General features: G+C 35.5%; 1 protein-coding gene across 50 annotated transcripts in view; it reads right to left on the reverse strand.

The window, feature by feature from the left end:
* CLASP2 (cytoplasmic linker associated protein 2) overlaps nucleotides 1-27358 on the reverse strand; it is a 245851-nt gene that overhangs the window by 82890 nt on the left and 135603 nt on the right. For 14 of the 50 annotated variants that reach the window (XM_074405959.1, XM_039461832.2, XM_039461834.2 and 11 more), the window contains 5 exons: nucleotides 19723-19893; nucleotides 16785-16892; nucleotides 10270-10376; nucleotides 7012-7256; nucleotides 4712-4775 (listed from right to left, as the gene is read on the reverse strand). In XM_074405959.1, coding sequence (XP_074262060.1) covers nucleotides 4712-4775; nucleotides 7012-7256; nucleotides 10270-10376; nucleotides 16785-16892; nucleotides 19723-19893 — 695 coding nt within the window. Of the gene's footprint in view, nucleotides 1-4711; nucleotides 4776-7011; nucleotides 7257-8560; nucleotides 8585-10269; nucleotides 10377-11305; nucleotides 11369-16784; nucleotides 16893-19722; nucleotides 19894-23682; nucleotides 23710-27262; nucleotides 27290-27358 lie in introns of all 50 variants that reach the window. The other 36 variants (XM_039461823.2, XM_039461822.2, XM_074405965.1 and 33 more) reach the window with 9 other exon arrangements.

The following is a 27358-nucleotide window of genomic DNA, read 5'->3' on the forward strand; positions in this document are numbered from 1 at the left end:
AAGTTAGGTTTCCAACAAATATTGAACCAACTTACTCTCTATTGAGAGTTCCAACACAGGGGACAGCATGCAAAAAGAAAAAAAGAAAAAAAAGAAAAACACACAAATTAGTCGCCATCAATGCAAAGTTCCTGTATGGAAGAAAAACACTTAGAAAATAAAAGTGACAAATGTTTTTCAAAGTTTTATGATAAACTCAAAATAGTTTTTAAAACAAGACTTAAATGAATTGTATGGGAGAAGAACATATGATTTTGTTTCTGTTGAACCTCCTTGCCAGCAAAATTAAGAAAACTAAAGACAAAAACTCTTCTTTTCCAGACCCTACCAATCTTTAAGGCCAAACATCTGAAAAAAATCCAACACACACTCCCACTTTTGAACAGGGCCAACATTTGATTCCAAAGCACAGTATCTAGAACTTTCTTTCTTTTCTCTTTTTTTCATCCACTCAGAAGCAACATTTTCACATTTAAAATATTTCTGTGAAGGCTTGAAACAATAGCTATTGTTTGGAAGTAGAAGTAATTATACTATACTTTTAATTTTCCCTAGGTAAGATGTGTGTTATGGTCTCCTGATCCAAAGACTGCAGACAGGTGAGCTATCTAGAATGCTTGCCAGGAGAGTCAACTATGCCTCATTTTAGTAGCCACAGATTGAATTCCTACCCTAGCTGTCCAAGGCTCCAGAGTATGATTCAAGAGGTAGTGTTACAAATACCATAAAATGCCAATTCAAAGCATGCACCATAGTGAAGGTAGTTCTTTCCAGAGTCAAATGCCAGAAATATATGGGATAGCTTTTGGCAACTGATACTGCTTGCATTTGAGGGGGGAAAAAATGGGTCCAGAGCAGTCAAAATAAAAATCTGCCTCAAACTCCGTAATTTAAAAAACTTATTTGATTTTTTTCAAAACTTACATGATACTTGGTATGTTCTAAGGGTTTACATATATTAACTCATTTAATCTTCATCACAATCTTATGAGGTAGATACAACTATTAACTGTTTTACAGACTAATAATAATTAAGGCACATACTGCTAACAAATTGGAGGTAGAATCTGAACCCAAGCAATCTCGCTCCATTATCCATACTTGCTATTTTAAATTCTCCCTCACATTGCTTAAGTAATCCTTTCAAAAGGTACATCTTCTTTACCAGTTTAAAACCTTCAGTGACTGGTCAAGAAAGTGTCCTCAAGATAATGTCCAAACAAAGCCTACCATTTTACAGTACTTTTGTTGTACTGCTTCACTTACAAAAATATAAAAAGGCTGTACATTACACATTTGCTGATTTATGGTCTAAATTATTGTCTTAGATATGTTGTGGGTTAATTACTTACTTCCATATGGGTATATGAAGTAAAAATAGTTCATTTATCAAATTACAGACATCAAATAATTTCAGCTTCCAAGGGTATAGGTTCCTGAACATATGTTCCTATTTTAGTGTCAGTAACAAAGCGTTAATCATATACGACAAACTATGATTTGCAAGCTATTTCTAGTTCTTATACTTTAAAAAATGACTATAAAAGCAATCAAAAGGCTATTCAGTGATGCACGAAAATTATATATACACATAGCCAGGCACGGTGGCTCATGCCTGCCATCACAGCACTTTGGGGGGCCAAGATGAACAGATCACTTGAGGCCAGGAGTTCAAGACCAGCTTGGCCAACATGGTGAGAACTTGTCTCTACGAAAAATACAAAAAATTAGCAGAGTGTAGTGGCACATGACTGTAATCCCAGCTACTTGGGAGGCTGAGGCATGAGAACTGCTTGAACCCAGAAGGCGGAAGTTGTAGTGAGCTGAGATCATGCCATTCCATCACTCAGCCTGGGTGACAGAGAGAGACTGTGTCCAAAAAAAAAAAAAAAAATGTATAGACAGACAGACAGACACACAGACAGACACACACACACACACCCTCACATTTTAATGTTCATAAATAAAGTTTTACTGCAACCCAGCACACATATTTGTTTACTTATTGCGTGTTATGGGTGCCTTCGTGCTATAATGGCCTAACTGACTAGCTGGGACAGAGACTATTATGGTCTGCAAAGCCATATTATTTATAGAAAATAGTGGCTGACTCCGATATAGAACAAAGTTGCATTCAGAAAGAAGACATTTAAAAAAAAAAAAGTTGCTTGATGCTGAAGATGGAACTGTTGGTCTAAAAATACATTTTTAAAAGGGAGGGGTGCAGCTGCTATTTTAAAAATATCAGAATACAATGCAAAAACTCTTTTTTTTTTTTTTGGAGACAGAGTGTCGCTCTTGTTACCCAGGCTGGAGTGCAATGGCACGATCTCGGCTCACCGCAACCTCCGCCTCCTGGGTTCAAGCAATTCTCCTGCCTCAGCCTCCTGAGTAGCTGGGATTACAGGCACGCGCCACCATGCCCAGCTAATTTTTTGTATTTTTAGTAGAGACGGGGTTTCACCACGTTGACCAGGATGGTCTCGATCTCTCGACCTCGTGATCCACCCGCCTCGGCCTCCCAAAGTGCTGGGATTACAGGCTTGAGCCACCACGCCCGGCAATGCAAAAACTCTTAACATTTTTAACTCAACACAGAATGGTGACATGTCTAGTCTATCCTTAATGAATTACATTATTGACAGAGCCTCTGATGGACAATCAATAGCCAAACAAAAACATGAAAATCTTCCTATTACATCTGCCTTCACAGAACTGACTAAAAAAGAAAAACCAAAACCAAACAAACAAACCCGATGGGTAGATAAGAATTTTATGTTGCTATAAAGCCCTAAGAAGAGAAATCCTAGGGAAAATAGCAGCTGGTTCTCCACAACTATTAAGAGAGGTCAAACATTTGTGCTCAGTTAAGTTCCTATACCAATGTTAAACTCAGCTCTTCCTGTTTGATCTTTTAAAAAAATGTTTCTATTTATTACTATATATCATGGCAGCCAACCAAATTGCATTACTGCCTTAACAAAAGTCAAAAACTGACTTCAAGAAATAATCTAGTTTTGGTCTTTTATCTTCCAGTAGCAGGAATTACTGAAGATGCTTAATAACATTATATTTCAAAGTTGAATAGATTATTAATTTAAATGTTTAAAAAGGCCGGGCGCGGTGGCTCAAGCCTGTAATCCCAGCACTTTGGGAGGCCGAGGTGGGTGGATCACGAGGTCAAGAGATCGAGACCATCCTGGTCAACATGGTAAAACCCCGTCTCTACTAAAAATACAAAAAAAATTAGCTGGGCATGGTGGTGCGTGCCTGTAATCCCAGCTACTCAGGAGGCTGAGGCAGGAGAATTGCCTGAATCCAGAAGGCGGAGGTTGCGGTGAGCCAAGATCGTGCCATTGCACTCCAGCCTGGGTAACAAGAGCGAAATTCCGTCTCAAAAAAAAAAAAATAAATAAATGTTTAAAAAAACAAGTTCACCCAAATAACTTTCTTGTCCTTTGGCTTATATTGCCAACTAAAAATATAAAAAGTTAATTTGTTCAGGATTTATAGAAATTTTTACATTAAAGCAAGACTTAACAGCTGTAATCAGTGATAGCAATATCAATATAGAATGGTTTAGTTATCTACATGTTCAATTATAAGTTACAAACTTTAAAAGATTTTAGTAAACTGATTACCAAATGTATTTTCTTCTTTGTCCTTTAATGGGATATTTAATCCTCAAATAAATATAACTTCTGATAGAATAATATTTGAAAATATTGTTTTAAAGTACAAGCAATTTATTTAAATAATTAAGTATATCCTCCACTGGATTTAAATCTTTAGCTGGATTTAAGTTTATGTACAAAGTGGGATTTTAGTATCTTTAAGGAGTGTTGTAAGTAGTGAAAATACTAAAAATAGAAAAAAATGGGTAGGAAATGAGATGTACAACAATGAAGTGAAGACAATAAAAGAAATAGTAAAGTGAAATTCATTGATAGTTTTCTTATCATTTCCTTGCCACATCTCCCTCTCACTTAGTTAGAAAGCCTCCTGCAGACGTCTGGCATCCTAAGCGAAAATTTTATCATTGTCAAATACATTGCTGGAAATGGAATATGTGACCACAGTTTTATAACAGTACTATCCATCAGGGTAAACCAAAATTTCACAGTACACATGCAGATTACATACAAGTACTTAATTAAATGTTTTAATCAACATTAAAAAATGAACAAAGTTCTGAAAATTTTTATGGACTATTTCAATGTATGAAATGTCTCATATTACTACCAAACTATGGCTAGAACCACATTTTATGCCTTTGTGTTAACTAATGACAATTCTTTTCTAAAAAGTTATTATTTCAAAATAGGAATATATTTATATTAATGCTGTACTTAATCACAGAAGAAAACAGAATAAAATGTTAGAAACTTTTTCAATTGACCCCAATTATGTCTTTTACAAACATTGAAACATTCTCAGAAGCACAAAATAGACCCCTTGACTAAATTATATAAATTGAAACTGTATCTTCTTTAATTTTCAGTCTTAGACCATCTATCATTGGAGAAGCTCAAATGGTTACCAGAGATTAATTTCTAAATTATGTATGACACCAAACACTTAATTTTAATTACGTTTGAAAATATTACTGCCATTTTGGGACAACAAAATAAAAATGGCTTACAGTTTTCTGCTTTGACAATATACAAATGATACCCTATAGAAATAAGTAATCTTAAATACTAAAACATACCTTGCCATGAGGATCAGCAAACATTCTTGTGAAAATTTCACATAACCTTTTCAGTTCAACTCGACTGCCAAAATAATACAGCAGTTAATTAATACCTTGCTGTAGCAAGAAGCCATATAAAAGTAACTTAACATATAATTCAGTTTCTTTAAAAAAAAAAAAAAAAAAAAAAAAAGGTTAGGTTGGGCACAATGGCTCATGCCTACAATCCTAGCATTTTGGGCGGCTAAGGCTAGAGGATCGCTTGAGCCCAGTTCGAGACCAGCCTGGGCAAGATGGCTAGACTCTGTCTCTATAAATTGTTTTTTTTAAAATCAGCTGGGAATGGCCAAGCATGGTGGCTCATGCCTGAAATCCCAGCATTTGGAAGGTTGAGGTGGGTGCATCACTGGAGGTCAGGAGTTCAAGATCAGCCTGGCTAACAAGGTAAAAACCCTGTCTCTACTAAAAATATAAAAAATGTTGGGCATGGTGGCTCACGCCAGTAATCCCAGCACTTTGGGAGGCCAAGGCGGGCAAATCACAAGGTCAGGAGATTGAGACCATCCCGGGCAACATGGTGAAAACCTGTCTCTACAAAAATTAGCTAGGCATGGTGGTGTGAGACAGAGTGAGACTTCTTCTCAAAAAAAAAAAAAGTTAGTTGGGCATGGTGGTCCATGTCTATAATCCCAGCTACTCGGGAGGCTGAGGCAGGAGAACTGCTTGAATCCAGGAGGCAGAGGTTGCAGTGAGTTGTGATTGTCCCACTGTGCACCAGCTTGGGCAACAGGGTAAGACTCCATCTCAAGAAAAAAAAAAGCAAATCAGCTGGGTGTAGTGGTGTACGCCTGTAGTCCCAGCTACCTGGGAGGCTGAAGTGGGAGGATTGTTTGAGCCCAGGAATTCAAGGCAACAGTGAACTATGATTGTGCCACTGCACTCCATCCTGAGTGACAAAGAGATTTCATCTCTTAAAAAACAGTAACAACAACAACAACAATGAAATCATTAAAAGAAAATCAGCCCCCAAAATTGAGAAATTTGTGGGATTTACTAGTCAGGACTAAATACAAAGTTAGCAAATATCACAATTGTTCTGTTGTAACCCACACTATCTTAAAGGTTAAAAGTTATGAAGACAAATACAATTATCCTTCATTAACAGAGTATATTTTACATATGGCAACCCCAATACATGAATCTTATCCTTTTAAATGTTAAGACGTTTTCTTAAATGTCGCTACTTACAGGCTAAAAGCATTCTAAACTATGCCTACTCCTTGCCATTTAAAATGATACATGAAATCTAATATTAACTTAATCTTGACGGGCTGGGAACAACATTATGATATGGATCGCAGTGATTCCTGAAGTCTGATATGCACACATGAAAATATATTTAGGTAATACAGAAACATTTATTTTAAAGTATATAGTTCTATTACTTCCTAAAATAAATACATAGCAAGTAAGTACATCAAACTCTCATTTCACAGGTATCAAGTCAGGAAGTAACCTTGTACATTCCACTGTGCTCAAACCTATGAAATATCTGAAGCTAGGTTCTCAAAGGGGTCAACTATAAAGGTTTAAAACATTACACAGACAAGGACAATGAAGAAAGCCGGGGGAAGAAAGCTAATGCCACTAATAAAGGAAACAAAATCCCAAATCCAAAATATTAACAAGTTATCTGTTCTTAGAGAAATTCATTCCAATTCAACTTTGTATTACACTAAAATTCACATATTACATGCACACTAAGAATATATCTTCATTTCCAAATAAACATAAACATTTTTGCTCTCATTGAAAAACTAACCAGGAATAAATTTTAATAAACCAGTAAGTTGTATCACTATTTATTCACACATGGAAATTAAATTTAAAATGTTATTTAATATAAGTAATCATTAAAATAATTTAAAAAATAATTTAATTAAAATTATTAAGTAACATTTTAAATTATTTTACTTAATATTAAATAAGTAACATTTTTTATTTTAATAATTTTAATTAAATTATTTTTTAATTAATTAAAAAATAAGTAACATTTTAAATTTAATTTCCATGTGTGAATAAAAAGTTTCCTTTTAAAATGTTCTGCTAAATAGAACAAATACATTATTTTTTTTTAATGTAAATGAAAGTATAGATGGTCCTAAAAGACTGAACCTTTGGAAAGACACTTGGATGCAACCATTTGAATTCAGGACAAGTCTGTTTCTGTATCAGTATCTCTAAAGTGTTATAGAAACCAAGTAAAATCAGAAAGTGCTAATCTGACAGTAAAATCATTTTAAGACAACGCATCTTACCTTAGTGTTCTCTGATTTTTCAGTAAGTTCTGCAGACCTAGGAGACCTTCCTTCCTTTCTGACCAATTGGAACTAGCACATCTGTTGAGGACTTCTGCCACATCTTCTGTCTGCCTCATATATGTAGGAATACTACCATTTCGAGAACTATAGGAGCGTTCTGAACAAGCACTAGATGCATCGCTGTTGGCATCATCATCTGAATGCATTCCATATGATTCATATCTTCTTCGAGCTGGTTTTTTCTGTTATATATAAAGAATCTCATTAGCAATAGCCAAAAGAATATACTGGTATTTCACAATTTCTACTGACCACAAAAGGACTGATTTTTGTTTTAAAATCAGTGCAAAGCATGCACCTAATCATTGTAATAACAAAATGTCAGTATTTAGTTTTTCTTCAGAAAACAAGTTTTAGAAGTTAGTAGAAGGTGACGTATTCTTTAACTATGGGAAGTGGTAGAAGCAGCATAAGATTATATGGAAGTTCAGATACGTAAAGTGGAAAGCGCTAAAAAATGTGGGTTTTTCCTTTCCCCCTTTCATGGAAAACCAAGAACTACTAGAATGTAAATGAATAGAAACTATACTAGAAATCTGAGTTGGTAAAAAAAAGCATTACATCTTTGTAAAGAAAGTATAATGGATCAGCAAAACATTTTCCATGTATAAAGTTCCATTTTTTTTTTCTTTCTACCTTCTCTTTATTCTCCTTTTACCTCCACTACCACTTCTCTTGCCACTATTCCTTCCCTTGTACCCAGCCCTCATGTCTCCTAGAGAAATAAAAAACAAAGAATGATGAAAAACTACTTAGTCTGCTACTATTTTAAAGAGGCAAACTCCTTGAGAGCCCTACATGCTTTTCTCAATGTATCTATATTGTTTACTTCAATAAATATAAGAAATCATATTCAGATTCCTTTGATTTCTTTAGATCTAAATCTTATTTGTGCAATATATGTAACTACCAGTTATATCTTGTATATTTCAAGTGAAATGAGAGAGAATAAATAATTTATTTAAGATTTCCTTAAAAGAGTTGGAAACAAATCTTTACGTTATCTGATATTTGAATTCTGGCTGATTAGTGGTGAAGATATCTATAAAACAGATTAAACACAATAGTTCCAGGTGGCAATAAGTCTCCAAAATCTAAAATCTAAAAAAAATTATTTAAAGTTAATTCAATATAGTATTAAGAGATGTATCCATCACAAAAACCTCATATTGATTTAGAGACGCCAACTTAATTTTGAACGGTAATGTTTCCTGTGTTGGGCTCTAGGATCACTTTTGTTAAAGATGTCAGTGTGAACGACCTCATTTCATTTGGATGAAGTAGTCAAGCTGAAAGAACCAGCACCTCCAGAGGACATTATACAAGCAGTCTCTCTTTCTTGATAAACATATTTACAGAAAAATAGACGTCTAAGGAGTTTATTATTTCTACTTTAATTTTTAATAGAAGACCATCATTTGTTAAATTGATGAAAGAAAAAAAAGTTATGGTATCATAAGATGTCAGAAAATAGCAATGTCTATACCTTAGTCCGTATGTCTCCTAAGAGCTGAGAGCAGTAAATTTTTAAAGAGAAAAATTGAAAATAATGAAGAACATTTTGCTAAACAGCACAGTGAAGTAGGCATTAACAATGCCTATAAACATTACGTTTTTTTAAACACATAGGTACAAAGAACTGCTTATTAGCAGGCTATATCTTTAATCTTGTCAATAGTCTTTAGTTCAAAGAGAAATACTGATGCTACAAAAATATTCCCATAACCAGTTTTCTCAAAGAAACCTAAATGTTCTTCCTAGTTGGATCCTTTGTCTCTTCCAACGTTAAATTTATTTCTATGATTTTCTCCAGCACAAATCAGGCTTACGAGCTGGAAAGATTTTTCCTAAAAATTGGTAGTTGTAACTGGAACTTCTGTGCTCTGTAAGTAATTGAAGTATTCAGAATCAGATTATTGGGAGTCAAACTTTAGCCTTGATAGTTAAACATTCCTCATATAGTTCAAACACACCATCTCAGTGTTCTAAGTAATAGTTCAAGAATAACCCAATCAATTTATAACAATTATATAAGCAGAATTTAACTGGTAAATTATCCAATTAAAAAAACCCAGAAAACATGATTTGAGATACAGGGATGAGGAATAGTAAATCTAAAACATCTGATTAATTTAATATCATGAGAATAAGATTCATTCAATATATCCCATGCTAAGGAGAATAAAGTCCCTACTTAATATGTTAATTTATAAAAAATAATCCAGTGTTGAGGTAATGGGAAAAATTCGGCACGATGAAATGGTTAGAGCAGAACTACACACCTGATAGTCAATAAATTATAGCTATTACCAACAAATATTTTTAAAAACTTGCTTTTTCAAATCTGGGGCAAACATTGTACTATATCAGCACTAGTTAAGATAGGATCTTCAATTTTAAGAAGCATATATTCTTTTTTTAAATTTTCAAAACAAAGATGAGGCCTTTTATAAGTTCTAGGCAAGAAACTGAGTAAATGTTTCTCAAACATAGGATTAATATCATAACAGGAAAGAGGAAGTGATACTGAATTGACATGGGAAATTAGCCAAAGCCAATTACATACATTTTTTAAAATGCTACTTTTTACATAATTTTAAGTGAGAAAAACAACAATGATATATATATAGCAATCCTCTGACAAGCTATCACAGATCTATAGAATATGTTTTTAAATCTCACCGTTTAATGTGTCAGACATAAAGAATCGTGAATTATATCTAACTATAAGATATGATTATGTCTTAATCATAATTTGCCTTGAGGTTGTACTTTTAGTTCGAAAAACACAATTAAAAGACTAAACAAAATCCCACCCCAAACTAAAATAATCCCTAAATACCAATGCTTCAGCTAGCCTTAAAATCACATGCTTTTAAGTTTACATATTTATATACTAATTTATCTACCCTTACCTTATATATACTATAGTGTATAAAGCACATTATCATATTAAAGACATCTGTATTTATACTTCTGACAACTCATCAGTAATACTGGCCCTTGTATAAAATTCTAATTAATGAAGATCAAGAATTAATTATATTGTTCTGCTTTATACAGTGCCCACATTTTATCTTTAGATTTAATCACTGACTTTTCCCCATCCCCTTTCCCACATGGGTGGACTGGCTTACTCATTCAATAGTTTCATAATTGGGACATTTGTAATGATAAGAAAATGGAGAAGAGTACCAAGGCATCTGCTACCGCCTCCTCCACATCAGAACCTGTGTTCAAGACTCGCATGGCACTAACAGAAGATGACAGTCGACTTGATTGGCTGATCCCGTAACCCGGACCTAATTGATCAAAAGAAGGAAAATAGCTTTGAAGGAGTTATAAATATAACAGGGTCAGGTTGGGAAACTTTAAGACCCTTACGGGGGAAGGAAAAAAAACCAATGGGGCAAAGCATTTTAAAAGCAATATTGTATTTTCTGGGCACATTTAGTTTTTGGCAAAATAAAAGGGTAAAGGCAATTAAAATTACTGACAATGTGTAAAAATAAAGAACAGTCGTTATTTATTTATGACCACAAGGTAGAAGAAAACAGGCTTGCAGATTAAGGGCTTGCAAGTCTATAGCCCTGTAATCCAGCTCTATCAGTTCAGGCAAATCTCATCCACATGGCTGAACCACAGAGTAACCAGGAACAAAGATCAATCCTCAACCAATAGTGGTTAGGGAGATCAATGAAGCCACACCAGGAATTTACAAGGAAAATAAGCACTAATTATTATCTCCTCTACCTCAAGATAAGTTGGTTTTATTCTACAACTAAGAGAGCTCCATTCGATAGCTTTTAAGTGTCTACTTTGTGCCCAATATTCTGAGGTATACAGAGACAAACCAGAGATGAATTCTATTCCCCTCAACTGCTTTCTATACCATCATTTACAATTAAAACACTTCATCCACCATTTTGGTTTTTTTTTTTAAACATATATACAAAGATGAGAACATAAAACAATTCTGTATTTTAAAATGACATAACAGGTTATTAAAAAAAATGTCCATATACCAGTGAGAAAAATGCTCAATACAGTTGCTAATGGGGAAAATGTTACTTGGGAGAAAAGAGAAAAAAAAAGGTTTATCCTCCAACAAATTAAATTTAAACAATAAAAACAAATCAATTTTAAAACATGAATATTATTTAATGGAAACTGAAAAAGATGAAATCTGAGATGAATGCCAGATGACAGTGAAAATGTACTCATCCTTCACCTGAGGCCCCATACACTTCGGGGGCGTAGAGGGCACCAGTTGATCTGGAATGGTGTCTGGAGGCTGGAATAACAGGACCATACAAACCTCATCTATTACCACAGAAACAAGGAATAGTGGCAGCACTACTGTCAGGCAAGGAGAGTTAGTTAACACTGGTGTTATTCTTTATAGTTAATGATCAGACTATTGCCAAATAGGGCAATGGAACATTAGCATTGCACCATCATTCCTGACACAAAAACACATCTCACACCTAAGTGGACAGACAGGCCTACAGGAGACAAAAGAAGTATTCAAATGGAAGGAAATGTTGAAAGTACAAGCATGAAACAAAAAAAACAAACATTATAGTTCAAAAAAAAAACCACTATGGTAACTAGTAACTAATAAAATCTTATCTCCTTTAATTCTGACATCCAATGAGGTAGTAAATTACTATTCAATTTTACAGAAAGTGCTATGGTCTAACTGACTGACCCTCCCCAACACTCCCTTTATTCACATACAGAAATTTTAATCCTCAAGGTGATGATATTAGGAGATACGTGAGGCCTTTAAGAGGCAATTTGCCCTCATAACTGAGATTAGTGTCCTTATAAAAGAGACCCCAGAAAGCTAGCCAGCTCCTAGTAACATATGAGAACACAATGAGAAGCCATCATCTGTGAACAAAGGAATGGGTTCTCATCTGAGAGACACCAAATTTGCTGGTTCTTTCATATTAGACTTCCTAGTCTCCCAAACCATGACGAATAAATTTCTGTCATTTAAAAGTACACAATCTTTGTTATTTTGTTACAGTAGCCTGAACAAACTAAGACAAATGGGGAAGCTAAAGCCTAGAGAGAGATTAATTAATTTGATTATAGCCACACTAGTAAGTGATACACTTCAGTATCGGTGCTCTTTCAATTCCTCTGCCCTTAAACAGTAGATGTACCATCTTAACATTGTTCAAAAGTTAATACACCTCATTTTGTTAACATTAACATTTTCCATAATGGTTCATAGAATATAAATTCTGCATTCAGTAGATTATTGACATATGAAGGCACATTTGAATATAAAAAATATTAATTTAACCAAAATGTAGAAATTTGTGACATATTGCTCTAAAATCTAAATTTAGCTTATTTTACATAATAGCATAAAGGCAACTTTTCTCTTATATATAGAAATGAATTGCTATAAAATGTATTTTAATTTAATAAAATATATTACTTAAAAAAATTATTCTTCCTCAGATATATTAGAGCAGTTAAAATACTTTTTTTTTTTTTTTGAGACGGAGTTTTGCTCTTGTTATCCAGGCTGGAGTGCAATGGCGCGATCTCGGCGCACCGCAACCTCTGCCTCCTGGGTTCAGGCAATTCTCCTGCCTCAGCCTCCTGAGTAGCTGGGATTACAGGCACGCGCCACCATGCCCAGCTAATTTTTTGTATTTTTAGTAGAGACGGGGTTTCACCATGTTGACCAGGATGGTCTCGATCTCTTGACCTCGTGATCCACCTGCCTCGGCCTCCCAAAGTGTTGGGATTACAGGCTTGAGCCACTGCGCCCGGCGCAGTTAAAATACTTTTAACATGAGTCACTCGTTTTGTTTGTTAGAGGACGGCCTTAATAAACAAGAAAATTATCAAAAAGACTGAAAGAAAGGAAGATTAAACCAAGATAATACTGCACAAAATGTTTAGTTAGCCCTGAAAGGTGACTGTTCTAATTGGTAATATAAACTAAAATACATTGTTAGTTTTAATTTTACCTAACAGAAATAATTTCTAAAATTATGAGGATCTGAACAAGCTTAGAAATGTCTAGTGGACAAAAATCTTTGAAACACTTTACGGAATCAATAGTTATCTGTGAATGACAGTAACAGGTAAGAGGCACTACTGTGTTTGAAATAAAGTAAGCCTTTTAAGAAATCTTGGTTCCAGAAATAAATGGAAACTAAAGATGCAAGTTCCAGAGAAGCTAAACTTTGCTCAGCTATGATTTATTTCTGATGCTTTAGGGACCTCGCGCTAAACTTGTGGATACGAATAAATACGTAATGAGATATGTGATTCATCTGCTGAATAACAATAGCCAGGCATAAGCAACAATAAGATTCCACCAAAGAAACAATAGAAAAGACCAAAGAATGTAGGCATGCCAGGCGCGGTGGCTCGTGCCTGTAATCCCAGCACTTTGGGAGGCTGAGGTAGGTAGATCATGAGGTCAGGAGTTCGAGACCAGACTGGCCAAGATAGTGAAACCCTGTCTCTACTAATAACACAAAAATTAGCCAGGCACGGTGGCGGGCGCCTGTAATCCCAGCCATTCAGGAGACTGAGGCAGGAGAATCACCTGAACCTGGGAGGCAGAGTTAGCAGTGAGCAGAGACCATGCCACTGCACTCTAGCCTGGGTGACAGAGCAACAGTCTGTCTCAAAAAAAAAAAAAAAAACAAAATTAAGGCCAGGCGTGGTGGCTCATGCTTGTAAACCCAGCACTTTGGGAGGTCGAGACAGGTGGATCACCTGATGTAGGGAGTTGGAGACCAGCCTGACCAACATGGTGAAACCCCATCAGAAAAAAAAAAAAAAAGAATGTAGGCAAATGTAGCAGAGAATGGAAATAGCAAGAACAACTTAATCTCTAGGAATGCTACCTTTCATCCCTGCAAAATAAACAGGGCTAATCTGCTGCCTTTGTTATGCAGTACCCATATGTAAATAAAAAGGCTATCAAAGCCAATTTTACTAAAACTATGACTAAAAGACCCCAGAAAGCTAGCTAGCTACTTCTAACATTTGAGAACACAACGAGAAGCCATCATCTATGAACAAAGGAATAGGTCCTCATCAGACACCAAATTTGCTTATTCTTTACTCTGAGACTTCCTAGTCTCCCAAACCACGACAAATACATTTGTCATTTAAAAGTACATAATCTATGGTATTTTGCTGTAGCCTGCACAGATGACAATAGTCACCTTCAGCGCAAATACAAACTTCCATGAGAATCGGGAAAACTCTTTCCTTTACAAAAAAAATTTAAGTAATTTTAAATTGTCAAATGGAAGCTTTGAGATGAATCTAGAATATTAATGACTAAACAAAATATTTCTTTATGAACTAGCATATTAAACAATGTTTACTTTTACAGTAATTAGTAGTGTATTATGAATTCCCTCTGATCTCTAACTACTGTACTGGTTTACAAAATACAGAAACACATGTTGGTTTCTTCTTGATATGTTTTTGAATAACCTGCAATATCAACATTATATAAATGCAACATTATATAAATTAAGAAATCTGAGATCCTTGCCACTGAAGTGTAATTTAATGGTTTCTAGAGTAAGTGATTAGAGCTTCAGCGGGAAGAGGCAGAGTGGTAATGGCAGCAGCGGTATTTTTCATTTATGAGTCTCCAAAACAATCCCTTGTTTTACAGATGAGGAAACTCAGGCACATAAAGATCACATAGCTGTAGAATGAACCCAGGCTATGTGAACCCGACAACATACTTTTCTTTCTTTTTTTTTTTTTTTTTTCTTTTTTTTTTTTTGAGACTAAGTTTCACTCTTGCTGCCCAGGCTGGAGTGCCATGGCGCCATTTCAGCTCACTGCAACCTCTGCCTCTTGGGTTCAAGGGATTCTCCTGCCTCAGGCTCCCAAGTAGCTGGGATTACAGGCATGCACCACCACGCCCGGTTAATTTTATATTTTTAGTAGTGACAGGATTTCTCCATGTTAGTGAGGCTGGTCTTGAACTCCTGAGCTCAGGTGATCCACCTACCTCAGCCTCCCAAAGTGCTGTGATTACAGGCGTGAGCCACCTCATTCAGCCTACAACACACATTCTTAAACCACCACACACCCACTCCAATTCCCTCAGCTCCTAAAGTGACATGATTACTTTATACACGTGTAGGATTTCTTTAAATGTATATCCATGAGGATGCACCATGTATATGTGTGTGTGCACGCACATACACAGATATTCTACAAACTATTGCACATGAACTAAAAATATCTCTGACAAAGTACCTGTCACACAGCCTTAGTGATACGGAACAGTTCTTTTTACTTTGGCACCTCCCCACAGAAGGAAAAGAAAGAGGGAAACTCTCTGGTAACTGGGGCTGGAACATAAATAAGGGTTGAGCATATTCCTGTGGCTCTAGCTTTAATGGAGTTTTCTAAGTCAGTACAGGAAAGCCTAGTTTATTTGAGCCAAATGGCCCAGAGAATGAGAAATTAACCACTAGAAATTCTTGGCCGCGTGCAATGGCTCACACCTATAATCCTGGCACTTTGGGAGACCGAGGCAGGTGGATCACCTGAGGTCAGGAGTTCGAGACCAGCCTGGTCCAACATAATGAAACCCTGTCTCTACTAAAAATTAAAAAAATTAGCTAGGCGTGGTGGCGATTGCCTATAATCCCAGCTACTTGGGAGGATGAGGCAGGAGAATCCCTTGACCCTGGGAGGCAGAGGTTGCAATGAGCTGAGATTGTGCCACTGCACTCCAGGCTGGGTAACAGAGCAAGACTCCATCTCAAAAAAAGAAAAAAGAAAGAAAAAGAAAAAAAAAATCTGTGCTACCATATATACCTGAGGAAACAGAAATTCCAATGGACAAGCAGAACTATATTCTCCTGAGCATTCCAGAGTCTGAAGAGCAACCTTCTAAGTGTTACAGTAAACTATATTGCGTTAAAGCAAAAAATCTGAAATGGTTACAGGCTTGTGCATATAAACAAAGTACTTGTTAAAATGCTGAAGGATCATGCAGAAATTTTAAGGATTCTCAACGTACATACAAAACTGTACTTCTCCAGTTATCCTTATAATACTGAAGGTTTAAAAAATCATTTAAGATTTTTGCAACTGAAGTAAATATGGTATTGCTATCAGCTACAATACAATTTGGACAAACAAGTTTTACAGCAGTGACATGACAAAAGCATTAGGTCATAGGAAATGACTGTTAAACTATAAAATACTATAAAAATGTTAATCCCTCCCATTAATAAGTAGTTCGTATGTTATTTTGTGGCATTCTTTTTAGTAACCTAAGTTAAATGATCTAAGCTGAAATGTTAACATTTCCAATGAAAAAGACAAAAAAGTATTTATCAAACTAGTCCACATTTCACTTGAGATTATATATTTAAATATCTTTAAATTTGTAGGTTTACTTGTTAAGAAAAATCTAGACTTCAATATTCTGAAGTTTAAATCTGTGTGATATTACTTGATTATGAAGGTAATCTGTTAATACAATGACTAACGTATTCATTTCAGACATGTAAATCAAGACAAAGGAATTTCCCAAACATAATTTCCTTTCCTCAAAATGACAGAAATGGGATAGGGAGAAAGATCTGTTGACAAAGAAAGCTAAATCTCAGGTATGCCGAAGTTATCAGATAGTGATAACATAAGGGATAAGCAATGCACACAACACCTGCCCAAATACGTACCGAGGGGCTGAAAAGAGCGAACAGGACTTGTGTCCCTGCTGCTCTCCCGACTAGCTTCCCGGCTGCATCCTTGACTCACACTTGGTCGAGGAATACGACTGCTTCGGGCTGGTGTGAAGCCACAGTAGCATAGTAAGGGAGAAAACAGAACAGAGTTTGCATCTTAAAAATTTTTTTTCCTTCTTAAAAACTGATCCGTAACTTAATTTTTTCTAAGATTGAGAAAAAATTACTTTTGCTGAAGCATTACCAGGAATACAGTTAAATTCTTAAATATGGTCCTCTAGTCTATATGAAATTAGAAAGGCAAATAGTATTTTACTAAACTAAAAAGTCTGCAAATAAAAAGATTTAACATACTGTACGATAGTGTAAAACTCAATTTTTCTCGTTCACTGAACTCTAGAGGCTTCTATCACTTTTGGTATCTTAGGTTAAAATCTTATTTTTAATAGACAGAAAACTGTATACTTATCAAATATTAATCTAAAGTAAAATACCCATTCTTAAGTTCTTAGTTCAAGATAAAGAGGAAAAAATGCCAGGTGCGGTAGCTCATTCTTGTAATTCTAGCAACCTGGGTGGGTGAGAAGGGAGGACTGCTTGAGGCCAGGAGATAGAGATTAGCCTGGGCAACATAGTGAGACCCTGTCTCACTACAAAAAAATACAAAAACTAGCTGGGCATGGTTGCACATGCCCACTGGCACATGCCTGAAGTCCTAGCTACTTAGGAAAATGAGGTAGGAAAATTGCTTGAGCCCAGGAGGTCAAGGCCACAGCAAACTATGAGCATTCACTGCACTCCAGACTGGGTAACAAAGCGAGACCCTGTCTCTAAAACAAACAGAAACAAAAGAGGAAAAAATAAAGCCAATGCTTTCAATTCCCATTCTTTTTCTCACCTCCTCACAAATGAAAAACCCACAAATACAGAACGAAATAAACAATAAACAGGGGTGAAGACTGACTAAAGGTGAAATAGAGAAATTTAAAATAATGTATGGAAAACAAAAAGAAGTGAATTAGTTAGATAAAAACTTTGGAGGCTTATTGGCCAAATACCAGGTTCAGCATAAATGAAAAGTGCTAGGAACAGTAATTCAAAGTCTGTAGGCCTAAAAGAAATCTGTGCCATCTACTGAATAAAGACATTCTGAGACAAGTAAGGTTTCAAAAAGCTTGACTCCTACAAACAATTTCTAAGGAATTTATTTGAGAATGTGTATGAGCAAAGCAAAAGAGCAAAGGAAGCGAAAGAGGATCCAGGAGGGAGTGCATTCAAACCAGGAAAGCAGTAAATGAGAATCTCAAGAAGACAGCTGGGCAAGAGGCTTGCACAGCAACTAAACCACAGAGTACTGAAAAAAAAATCTGGAAAAAATAAGGAACTGCATATTTCCCTTCAGCAATACTGAAGGGAAAGCAATACTAAAAGATATGAGAAGTGCATATTATTCTTAGTCACTTTCTATATACATAGCAAATGAAAATGTGGCAAAACTGTAAATAACTGGTAGGAGACTGCAAGAAAAGAGAATTCATCTCTTTATAACAGGAACATTCTCCTTCAAGTGGTCCCTAACACTCAACACACAGTGTACCTTTGGGAAAAAATGGGTTCATAATACACTATGTGTCTTTGCTGCAAACAACATTCATTTACTCGCAACACAGTATATGCTATTTATAGCTTTCTATGTTTTAAACCCAACTTATGGAACAAGGACATAAGACTTGCTCGTGGATACAGAAGAAAATGTATGTGTAAACTTTAATAATGTAAAAGTTGATAACTCTTAAGAGAGTGGAAAGTGAATGGAAAAGTATGGAAGTTAAGCTTCCGATTGAGGTTGACGAAACAAGAAATAGAAATATGAGTATTTTCTTTAAAAATGAGAATATTTTTTAAAGTTACATGGGTAATCTTTTAAAACAGTAAAAAAGTTATTAAAAATAAATTGGAGTAATTGGGGGCTTTTTGCTCTGGAAATGACTGATCAAGTAGCAGCTATCCTAAGGAAAAAGTCAGTGACCTGGTTGATAAAAGCAAAAAAGAAGGAAGGGAGAGTGGGAGAAAGGGAAAACAGACAGACTCTGGGTTCATGATAGCAATGTTAATCAATACTGAAGGCTGTACAATCTTCATACCGTTAGTTAGAAGAATCGATAAATCCACTTTTATTGTTTAAGCCGGCCTACTGTCATTTCTATTACCTGAAATTGTAAGTATCCTAATCAATACAGAGAGAAAATATTAAAGTATTTGAATAGGACTGACATGAATGTCAAATACATAGGCAACTGGGTGTGTGTATATATATATATATATATATATATATATATATATATGTGTGTGTGTGTGTGTGTACATGTAATAAATATGTTATAAATTCCATAATAACCTTTTCCTTTAAAATATTAGCTATATTTTTCAAAGCTCCTGTAAGTTAGAGGGTTTTTTTGTTTGTTTTGTTTTAGGGTTTTTTTTTTTTAAGACTGAGTCTCTATTGCCCAGGTTGGAGTGCAGTGGTGTGATCCTGACTCACTGCAGCCTCCTACCCCTGGTTTCAAGTGATTTTCCTGCTTCAGCCACCCAAGAGGTGTTATTATAGGCAGGTACCACCACGCCTGGCTAATTTTTCTATTTTTAGTAGACATGGGGTTTGACCATGTTGGCCAGGCTGGCCTCAAACTCCTGACCTCAAGTGATCCGCCCTGCCTCAGCCTCCCAAAGTGCTGGGATTACAGGCATGAGCCACCACACTGGGCCCTGAATTACACGTTTAAGATATCTAATTCAACTCATAACCTATTCTTCAACTGTTGAATTTTTAAGTTATTTTCTTGTAATTTATAACCACCTTATCCCAAAGTTTTCAATGCTGCCAAAGCCTAAGGAAAAAAAAAGTCACATGTCTCACATGAAAAAATCTTACCCACTGAAAGCCTAGATGGACTAGCCTCTCTGCTACATCCCTGGCTCCGTGGTATCTTGCTTCTTTTTTGTGCTGAGGCTGAATTGACCAGGACTCTTTGAACACCAGAGCTCACAGTGGACAGGGCTGTTGTGGTCAGAACTCTTCCTGGAGACCCAGACCGGCTACCAGCTGAACACCAAACACACATACAAATGTTAAGATATGAACTCCAAAAGAATTTGCTGAAAGGATAAAAATTCAAGAAATACTGATTATAATAAAGAGAAAACTGTGATAGTATGGCAGGTTCTAAGTTCAAAGGAAATAGACCAAGGAAGATTTAAATATAATTATAACCTGGAAAAAAAAAAGGTATACTACATATATGAGCACTGAATGGTAAATCACCTAAAATATACTTTCAGTTTGGGGAGTATAAGACACTATGTTTAGTAAGGACATTATTCTAATTTTTAGAACACAAACGGTAAACAAGATTTACAAAGGAGTCACTTATCTGACAATACATGGCTATCATGTTCAATATGAATAAGCCATATACAGTCATGTGTCACTTCACAATGGGATACATTCTGAGAAATGTGTTGTTGGGAGATTTTATCATTGTGTGAACATCACTGAGTGTACTTTCACAAATCTAGATGGTATAGCCTACTGCAAACCTAGGTTATATGGTATATATCTTATTGCTCAGAGGCTACAAATCCTATAAAGTATGCCATTAACAATACTGTAAGCAACTGTAACACAATGGTAAATATTTGTGTATCTAAAAATATCTAAACATAGAAAAGGTACAGTAAAAATACAGTATCATAATTTTTTAAAGCTTTATTTCAATAGTTTTTGGGATAGAGGTGGTGTATGGTTACAAGGATAACTTCTCTAGCGGTTATTTCTAAGATTTTGGTGCACCTGTTACCCAGGCAAGGTACACTACACCCAATATGTAGTCTTTTATCACTAACCCCCTTCCCAGTATAATTTTATGAGACCACTGTCACATATGTGATCATTGATTAAATGTGGTTATGCAGAACATGACTATATTTAAAGAAAAATCCCAGTAATTCTATCACTATTATTTTTGTCAAGTATATAATAATGATAATGTTTCATTTTAAGGCAGTTTACCTGCTGAGGTTTCTCTGAATGGGTATAGTAGCAAAGCTATCTGTCTTACTGTTGGACATAATTTTTAACTTAACAAAATTAAATTTTATTTAATTTATTATTATTTCTTGAGACTGAGTCTTGCTTTGCTGCCCAGGCTGGAGTGCGGTGGTGCGATCTTGGCTCATTGAAACCTCTGCCTCCTGGGTTCAAGCGATTCTCCTGCCTCAGCCTCCCGAGTAGCTGGGATTACAGGTATGGGCCACCATGCCCAGCTAAATATTTTTATATTTTTAGTAGAGACAGGGTTTCACCAAGTTGGCCAGGCTGGTCTCGAACTCCTGACCTCAGGCAATTTGCCCTCCTCAGCCTCCCAAAGTGCTGAGATTACAGGCTTGAGCCACTGCTCCTGGGCACCAAATTAAATTTTAAATGTTGACAAAATTGGGCCAGACGAAAAAGAAACTTGTTTTTTGCTATTTGTCCTCAATAGCAATGAGCTCTTGGGTGGTGACATTCAGGGTTATAGAAGTACTATGGGTCGAAGAGGAGTAAGGACAAACATCAAATAAGTCAGATCCTTTTCTTTCTTTCTTTTTTTTTTTTTTTTTTTTTTTTTTTTTCCACGAGATGGAGTCTTACTCTGTCACCCAGGCTGCAGTGCAATAACGCAATCTCGGCTCACTGCAACCTCTGCTTCCCAGGTTCAAGTGATTCTCCTCCCTCAGCCTCCTGAATAGCTGGGATTACAGGTGCCCATCATCACGCCCAGCTAATTTTTGTATTTTTAGTAGAGATGGGGTTTCACAATGTTGGTCAGGCTGCTCTCAAATTTCTGACCTTGTGATCTGCCCACCTCAGCCTCCCAAAGTGCTAGGATTACAGGCGTGAGCTACCGTACCCGTCCTCTTTTCAAATGGGTAATTTTTAAGTCTTGGAAGGTGGACATGTGGTCAGGAACACAGGTAGAGTTAGACAAAATCTTTTCAGAGACTGTGCAGAGGTTTAAAAAAAGTTTTAAAAACATGGTTTTAAACTAGAAATGCAAGGGTTAAATGTTAAGGACATAAGCACCGTATCAATCAAAGCACTTTATGTGTATGTTGAATAGAAAAACGGACTAGATAAGAACTCTTAAGATATAATCTAGAGGAGTAAAAGAAAAATTAAACTTGCAATTAAATAAATCTTCATGAAAGCAACCTTTTCCCTTTGCGGGCACTGCCTGTACCCAGTGTACAATTATATGTTATACAGTCTTACCCAATCAGGCTTCATTTCCACAAAGACTCAAATGCCAATGGAGATAAGCACAGGATGTCAGAAACGAGAAGGGCACTGTATAAAGCAGGTAGTAGTAAGATGACTGATCAAGAGGGAAGTGCAGGCACTGCCCTTTCCTAAAGTGGGAGGTGACTTTTTAGTTCTAGCCACTTCTGTCTTGAGGTAATAGTGCATAGGTCATGGGATTTTTAGAAAATGAAAGCTTTGATATTTCCAGATTTTTATCATGTTCTATAGGCCAAATAATACATAAATGGAGACACACTAGACATGGTCCATAAGCTGCTAATCTGTGATTCTTACTACAGTTTTCTTGGCATGGTCTTGCCGAGCACAGTTTATATTCCTGCTTAATTCTTAAACTTTTCCAGCATACAAAATGAAACTTATTTCCTATTAGTTACAGCAATATTGTAAAACAAAGCAGTGTCTCCAATAAAATTAACAATTTACTATCTGTACGGAAGGAATTTTGAATTACTGAGGGAAATTACTCAAGTGTACTTTAAAATAGCTCATTTGAATGTTTCATGTTTCAAGTGAAGAATCTTTAAATCCAGTTTCTTTCAATATAACCTTAAGGATACTCATATACGGCACCTGTTTTCTCCATGCAGTGTCTAAACTAAACATACACACCAAAAACATTCAAACACCCAACATGCCACAACTCACAATGCAAGATAGGCCAATGGAATATTTTATGGGAAAACTTGCAACAATATAAAAAGTATAAATAATGAACTGAGAACATACATTATGGTATTCTATTTAAACCAATATAAATTTGGGGGGTGAAGTGTTGGTAGGAGAGACTGCAGAATTTCTTGAAATGTGGGTCTATTCAGCAGATAGGAAACTTGCAGTTCAGAAACAGAGTAAACTTTCCTTTCTACTCTAGATTTATTGAATTTATCAGAATTATGCAAGTACACTCTATACATTTAAATTCATTCCTGGCCTATCCTAGGAAACAAATTGTCAGTGTTCATTTTGCTTTAATCATTACCCTCTCCTCTGCAATACTCCTGATTCCTACCAAGAGTGTGATAATTCTAGTACCTATGACTCACTCTGGAATTATTCATACTTAGAAAAAAATACCAAGGCTCCTTCCCCAGTAAAGAGCCACCAACACTAATTATTTCTTTCAGGAAAACCAGAGTTGATGAAAAGTGTCACGATGTATCCAGGGAATCACATGCTACCAGAAAATATCCATATTTGCAAAACTTGACATCGAACACCTATTTTCTCTTGTGCTACCTATAGATTTCAAACTATCATTTTATACTTTTTATAGTATTTCAAAGCATGACAAAAGCTCCTATTTCTTTTGAACGTTTACATCCATGGTATTAATTCGTATCATTAAAAAAAAAATCAGGATTTTGGTAATAAGACAGGCCAAAGAAAAACTTCAATTGGCAATTTTTGCCCCAATATGACTACAAACGATAAACTATGATGTTAGGAATTTCTGCTGAATAGAACTCATTCTTCAAAATGAAAATAGGTGATCAAACAATAGATGCACACATAAAGTCTATAGATTCTTACCACCAATGGTATTAGCAGATTGTGATCCTGAACAAGTGTAAAGGCAGAATTAGGGTAAGGATTATAATCCATGAAGAGGAAAGGAGCAGTTTTAAATGGATGGCAGATGGAAATAAAAAAGCTTTAGTCAGTTCTCAGAAAATAAAAAAAAATACTAAAGCAAAAAAAAGCAAACTTTAAAAAATCCCAAAAGCACAGATGTCTTTAACAAAAGCAGTACACTTAATAGTTTTCAAAGCTAATCAACTGAAATCAGACACTCAAATGTACAAAGCAGATGAAATGAAATTGCAACAGTAAATGTAAATTCTTCAGCTTTTCTACTACTGACAGTCGAAAATCAAAATAATTAAATGTTTGTTTTCATTAAACATTTAATTTAAAACTTCTCATAAGGAAGAACTACAACATTGTACAGCTGAAGAAAAATTACACAAAAAAGCTACAAATGTCATCTTTCTTAAGATGCACAGAAAAAAAAAACAAAAGATGGGAGGAGAGGAGACAAAGTTTCTGACAGGCTGTACAAACATTTGTATACAACCAGTCACTACCAACAGAAAAAGAGACACAATTCTGTCACAAATATAGATCTAGTGGTCTCTCCGTTGAGTCTCCATTTATTTATTTATTTTGGTTAGCCATCAGAACACACCTGCTTTGATCTGAGAGACTTTTTTTCTAAGTAGTGATACAAAAATATGGTAAGACCATGCAAGCCCTAATGAATTACTTTATGACAAAGTAAGGATGATGATCACAGTAATATTTCTGTGCAAATATATTGTAAAGAAACTTGCATACAAATCACATAATACCTTTTTACAAAAGAATTTGGAATGGAACATATAGTCATTCATATAAATAAGCAAGCAAACAAACAAAAGTCCCTCCAATATAACTCAAACCCAAATGATTTTACAGAGGAAAAGTCTTCTAATATTAAAGGCCTATTTGGTCTAAGAAAGCTAATTATTGTGTTTTCACAATTTAGGAAAAGATCTGGAGTATTATGGAATGAGTGTCAAAGTGAAAAACCAAATGCAAAAAATCATTCTATTTTTTAGTGACACGATTTTAGTTACAATGTACCTGAAAAGGTCTCAAGTATTTATAAAAAAAAAAAAAAAAAAAAAAAAAAAAAAGCCCTTTGAATCTTTGCCCTGAGATCAGCCTTAGTATTATTTCAGAAAAGAATTAATACCTCACAATTAAGTTTTATCCTTAGATACTGAACATGAACGATTCCTGGTTGTTATCTTTATGCTTTAAATTTCCTAACTTCATTATTTATTTCTCTGTTTACTGAAGGCAGTAAGAATAACAAGGTACAGACGTACACAAAAGCAGTCTAAAATTCAGCTGACATTTGATTAAGAATAATAGAATCATCTCCAATATCTAAAAAAAAATTTAAAAATTTAAAAAATTTAAAAATAATGAAGACAATTTTATTAGCCAACATATATAGTGCTTGAAAATTCTGAGCTAGGCAATATTTTATGGATGTTAAATAAACACACTACATCATTAAATCCTCACAGCAATCCTATGTAGATGCTATTATCTTCTTCATTTTACAAATGAAATTACAGAAGTGTAGTAATTTCAAATAACCTCAAAGAGCCAGTATTCAAACCTGAGCAGTACATCTCCAGTATCTATGATCTAAACCAGTATGTACTTCTCAAACTTTATGGTGATACAAATCACTTGATGATCTTGTTAAAGATTAGATTCAGTAGATCTGTAATGGCACATGAGATTGCATATTTATAACTGGCTCCTAGATGATGCTAATGCTAGTATGGGCAGCACATACAGAAGAACAAGTCTTCTAACTACTATGCTACCCTGCTAAAGATTAAGTTACTTTAAAAATATACAAGATCAGGGAAGAATATGTTATGATCTACTGATCTGGTTGAGATAAAATTCCTTATCTAGAAGACATTTGCCAGTTTATCTATTTATAAATAATCCTCAAGCTGCAAACCAATTTACTTCCGCTTATTTTTAGGCACTTTTATATTCTTGAGTGCTCCAACCATTACTCTGTCTGGATTTTCTAACTTTGGAAAGAGAGAAGGATCGGCTTCGTAAGACCTGCGTAATCACTATTCTGCCCCTCAACGCCCCATTCTCTTTCCTGATTTCAAAATTCAGGAATCAGGTTAAAAACCAAACAAATAGGACACCCATAGCCTAATAAATCACCTAAGCAATGGTAGAAGAGAGTTAAATTTATTTGCTTCAAAAATAGCCAAGGTAGGCTGGGTGCAGTGGCTCACACCTGTCATCCCAGAATTTTGGCAGGCAGAGGCAGGAATATGGCTTGAGCCCAGGAGTTCAAGACCAGCCTGGGCAACACAGTGGGAACCCACCTCTATTCATAAAAAAATTAGCTGAGAGTGGTGGAATGCACCTGTAGTCCCAGCTGCTTGGGAGGCTGAGGTAGGAGGATCCCTTGAATCCAAGGGTTTCTGGCTTGCAGTGGGCCATGATTGTGGCACTGCACTATAGCCTGGGTGACAGAGTGAGATCCTGACTCAATAAAAAGAAAAACAAATAGTGAAATACATTAATAACTCCCACAATTACTTCCCTAGAAAACTGTCCTGGTTTTAGTGGTTAGCACTAATGAAAATCTCTTGGTAAAGAAGGAACAGGAACAAATATTTTTAAATTAATAATGCCATAAATGAGACCAGGAATGGTGGCTCACACCTGTAATCTCAGCACTCCTGGAGGCTGAGGTGGGAGGATGGCTTGAGGCCAGGAGATCAAGAACTGTTTGGGCAACACTGCGAGACCCCATCTCTTAAAAAGAAAAAAACAAAAAATAAGCCAGGCATGGTGGCACAAGCCCATGGCACCAGCTACTCAGGAGGCTGAGGTGGGAGGACTGCTTGAGCCCAGGAGTTGGAGGCTGCAATGAGCTATGATCACACTGCTCTATTCCAGCCTGGGCAACAGAGTAAGATCCCATATCTAATAAATAAATAAATAATATTTTAAAATACCATAAATGTTTACTATTCTGAAACATAGAAATAAATGATTAATTTAGCTAGACCTCAAAATTGTTATTTTTAAATTGTGCTTATGACAAATTCAGCTTCCAGTGAAATAGCAAAAATATAAATCTTAAATTTAACATGAATGCAACAGAACTGGTCATTTCAACTTACGTTTCCTCACTATAAATTAGTATATACCTGCCAAAAATGCTAACCAAAAATAGATAATTTAATAGATTTTGTGGAGAATTAGATATCATGTATCTGTCCTTGAATATACAACCAGAATTTGATGCTAATATATGGCAATTATTTTGTCTCTAAAAAGCACAATTTTCTACATTAGCAAGTTTCTGAGTAGAATGTGAACACCTTATTGCTAAGGATTTGTGCTATTTAAAAGATTTCCATGCAAAAGTTTGTACGGCAGATGAAGTTTTTCTTTCTAAGTGGCAGCTATCAATGATGCAGCCCTAATAACACACCAAAGACAAGACAACACCCACTCAAAAAATTCCAAAACATGCACAACAACTAATCCAAAACATTGAAAAAAATACCTTCATTTTTGTCAGGTGATGATGAACCTAAAGTACAGAACAAGAACTCAGTATGTGGCTTGTCTTTTTTAAAATTAGCTTTGTCTTTATCCACTG

The sequence above is a fragment of the Saimiri boliviensis genome, chromosome 9, assembly GCF_048565385.1.
Source record: "Saimiri boliviensis isolate mSaiBol1 chromosome 9, mSaiBol1.pri, whole genome shotgun sequence".
Classification (NCBI taxonomy): Eukaryota; Metazoa; Chordata; class Mammalia; order Primates; family Cebidae; genus Saimiri; species Saimiri boliviensis.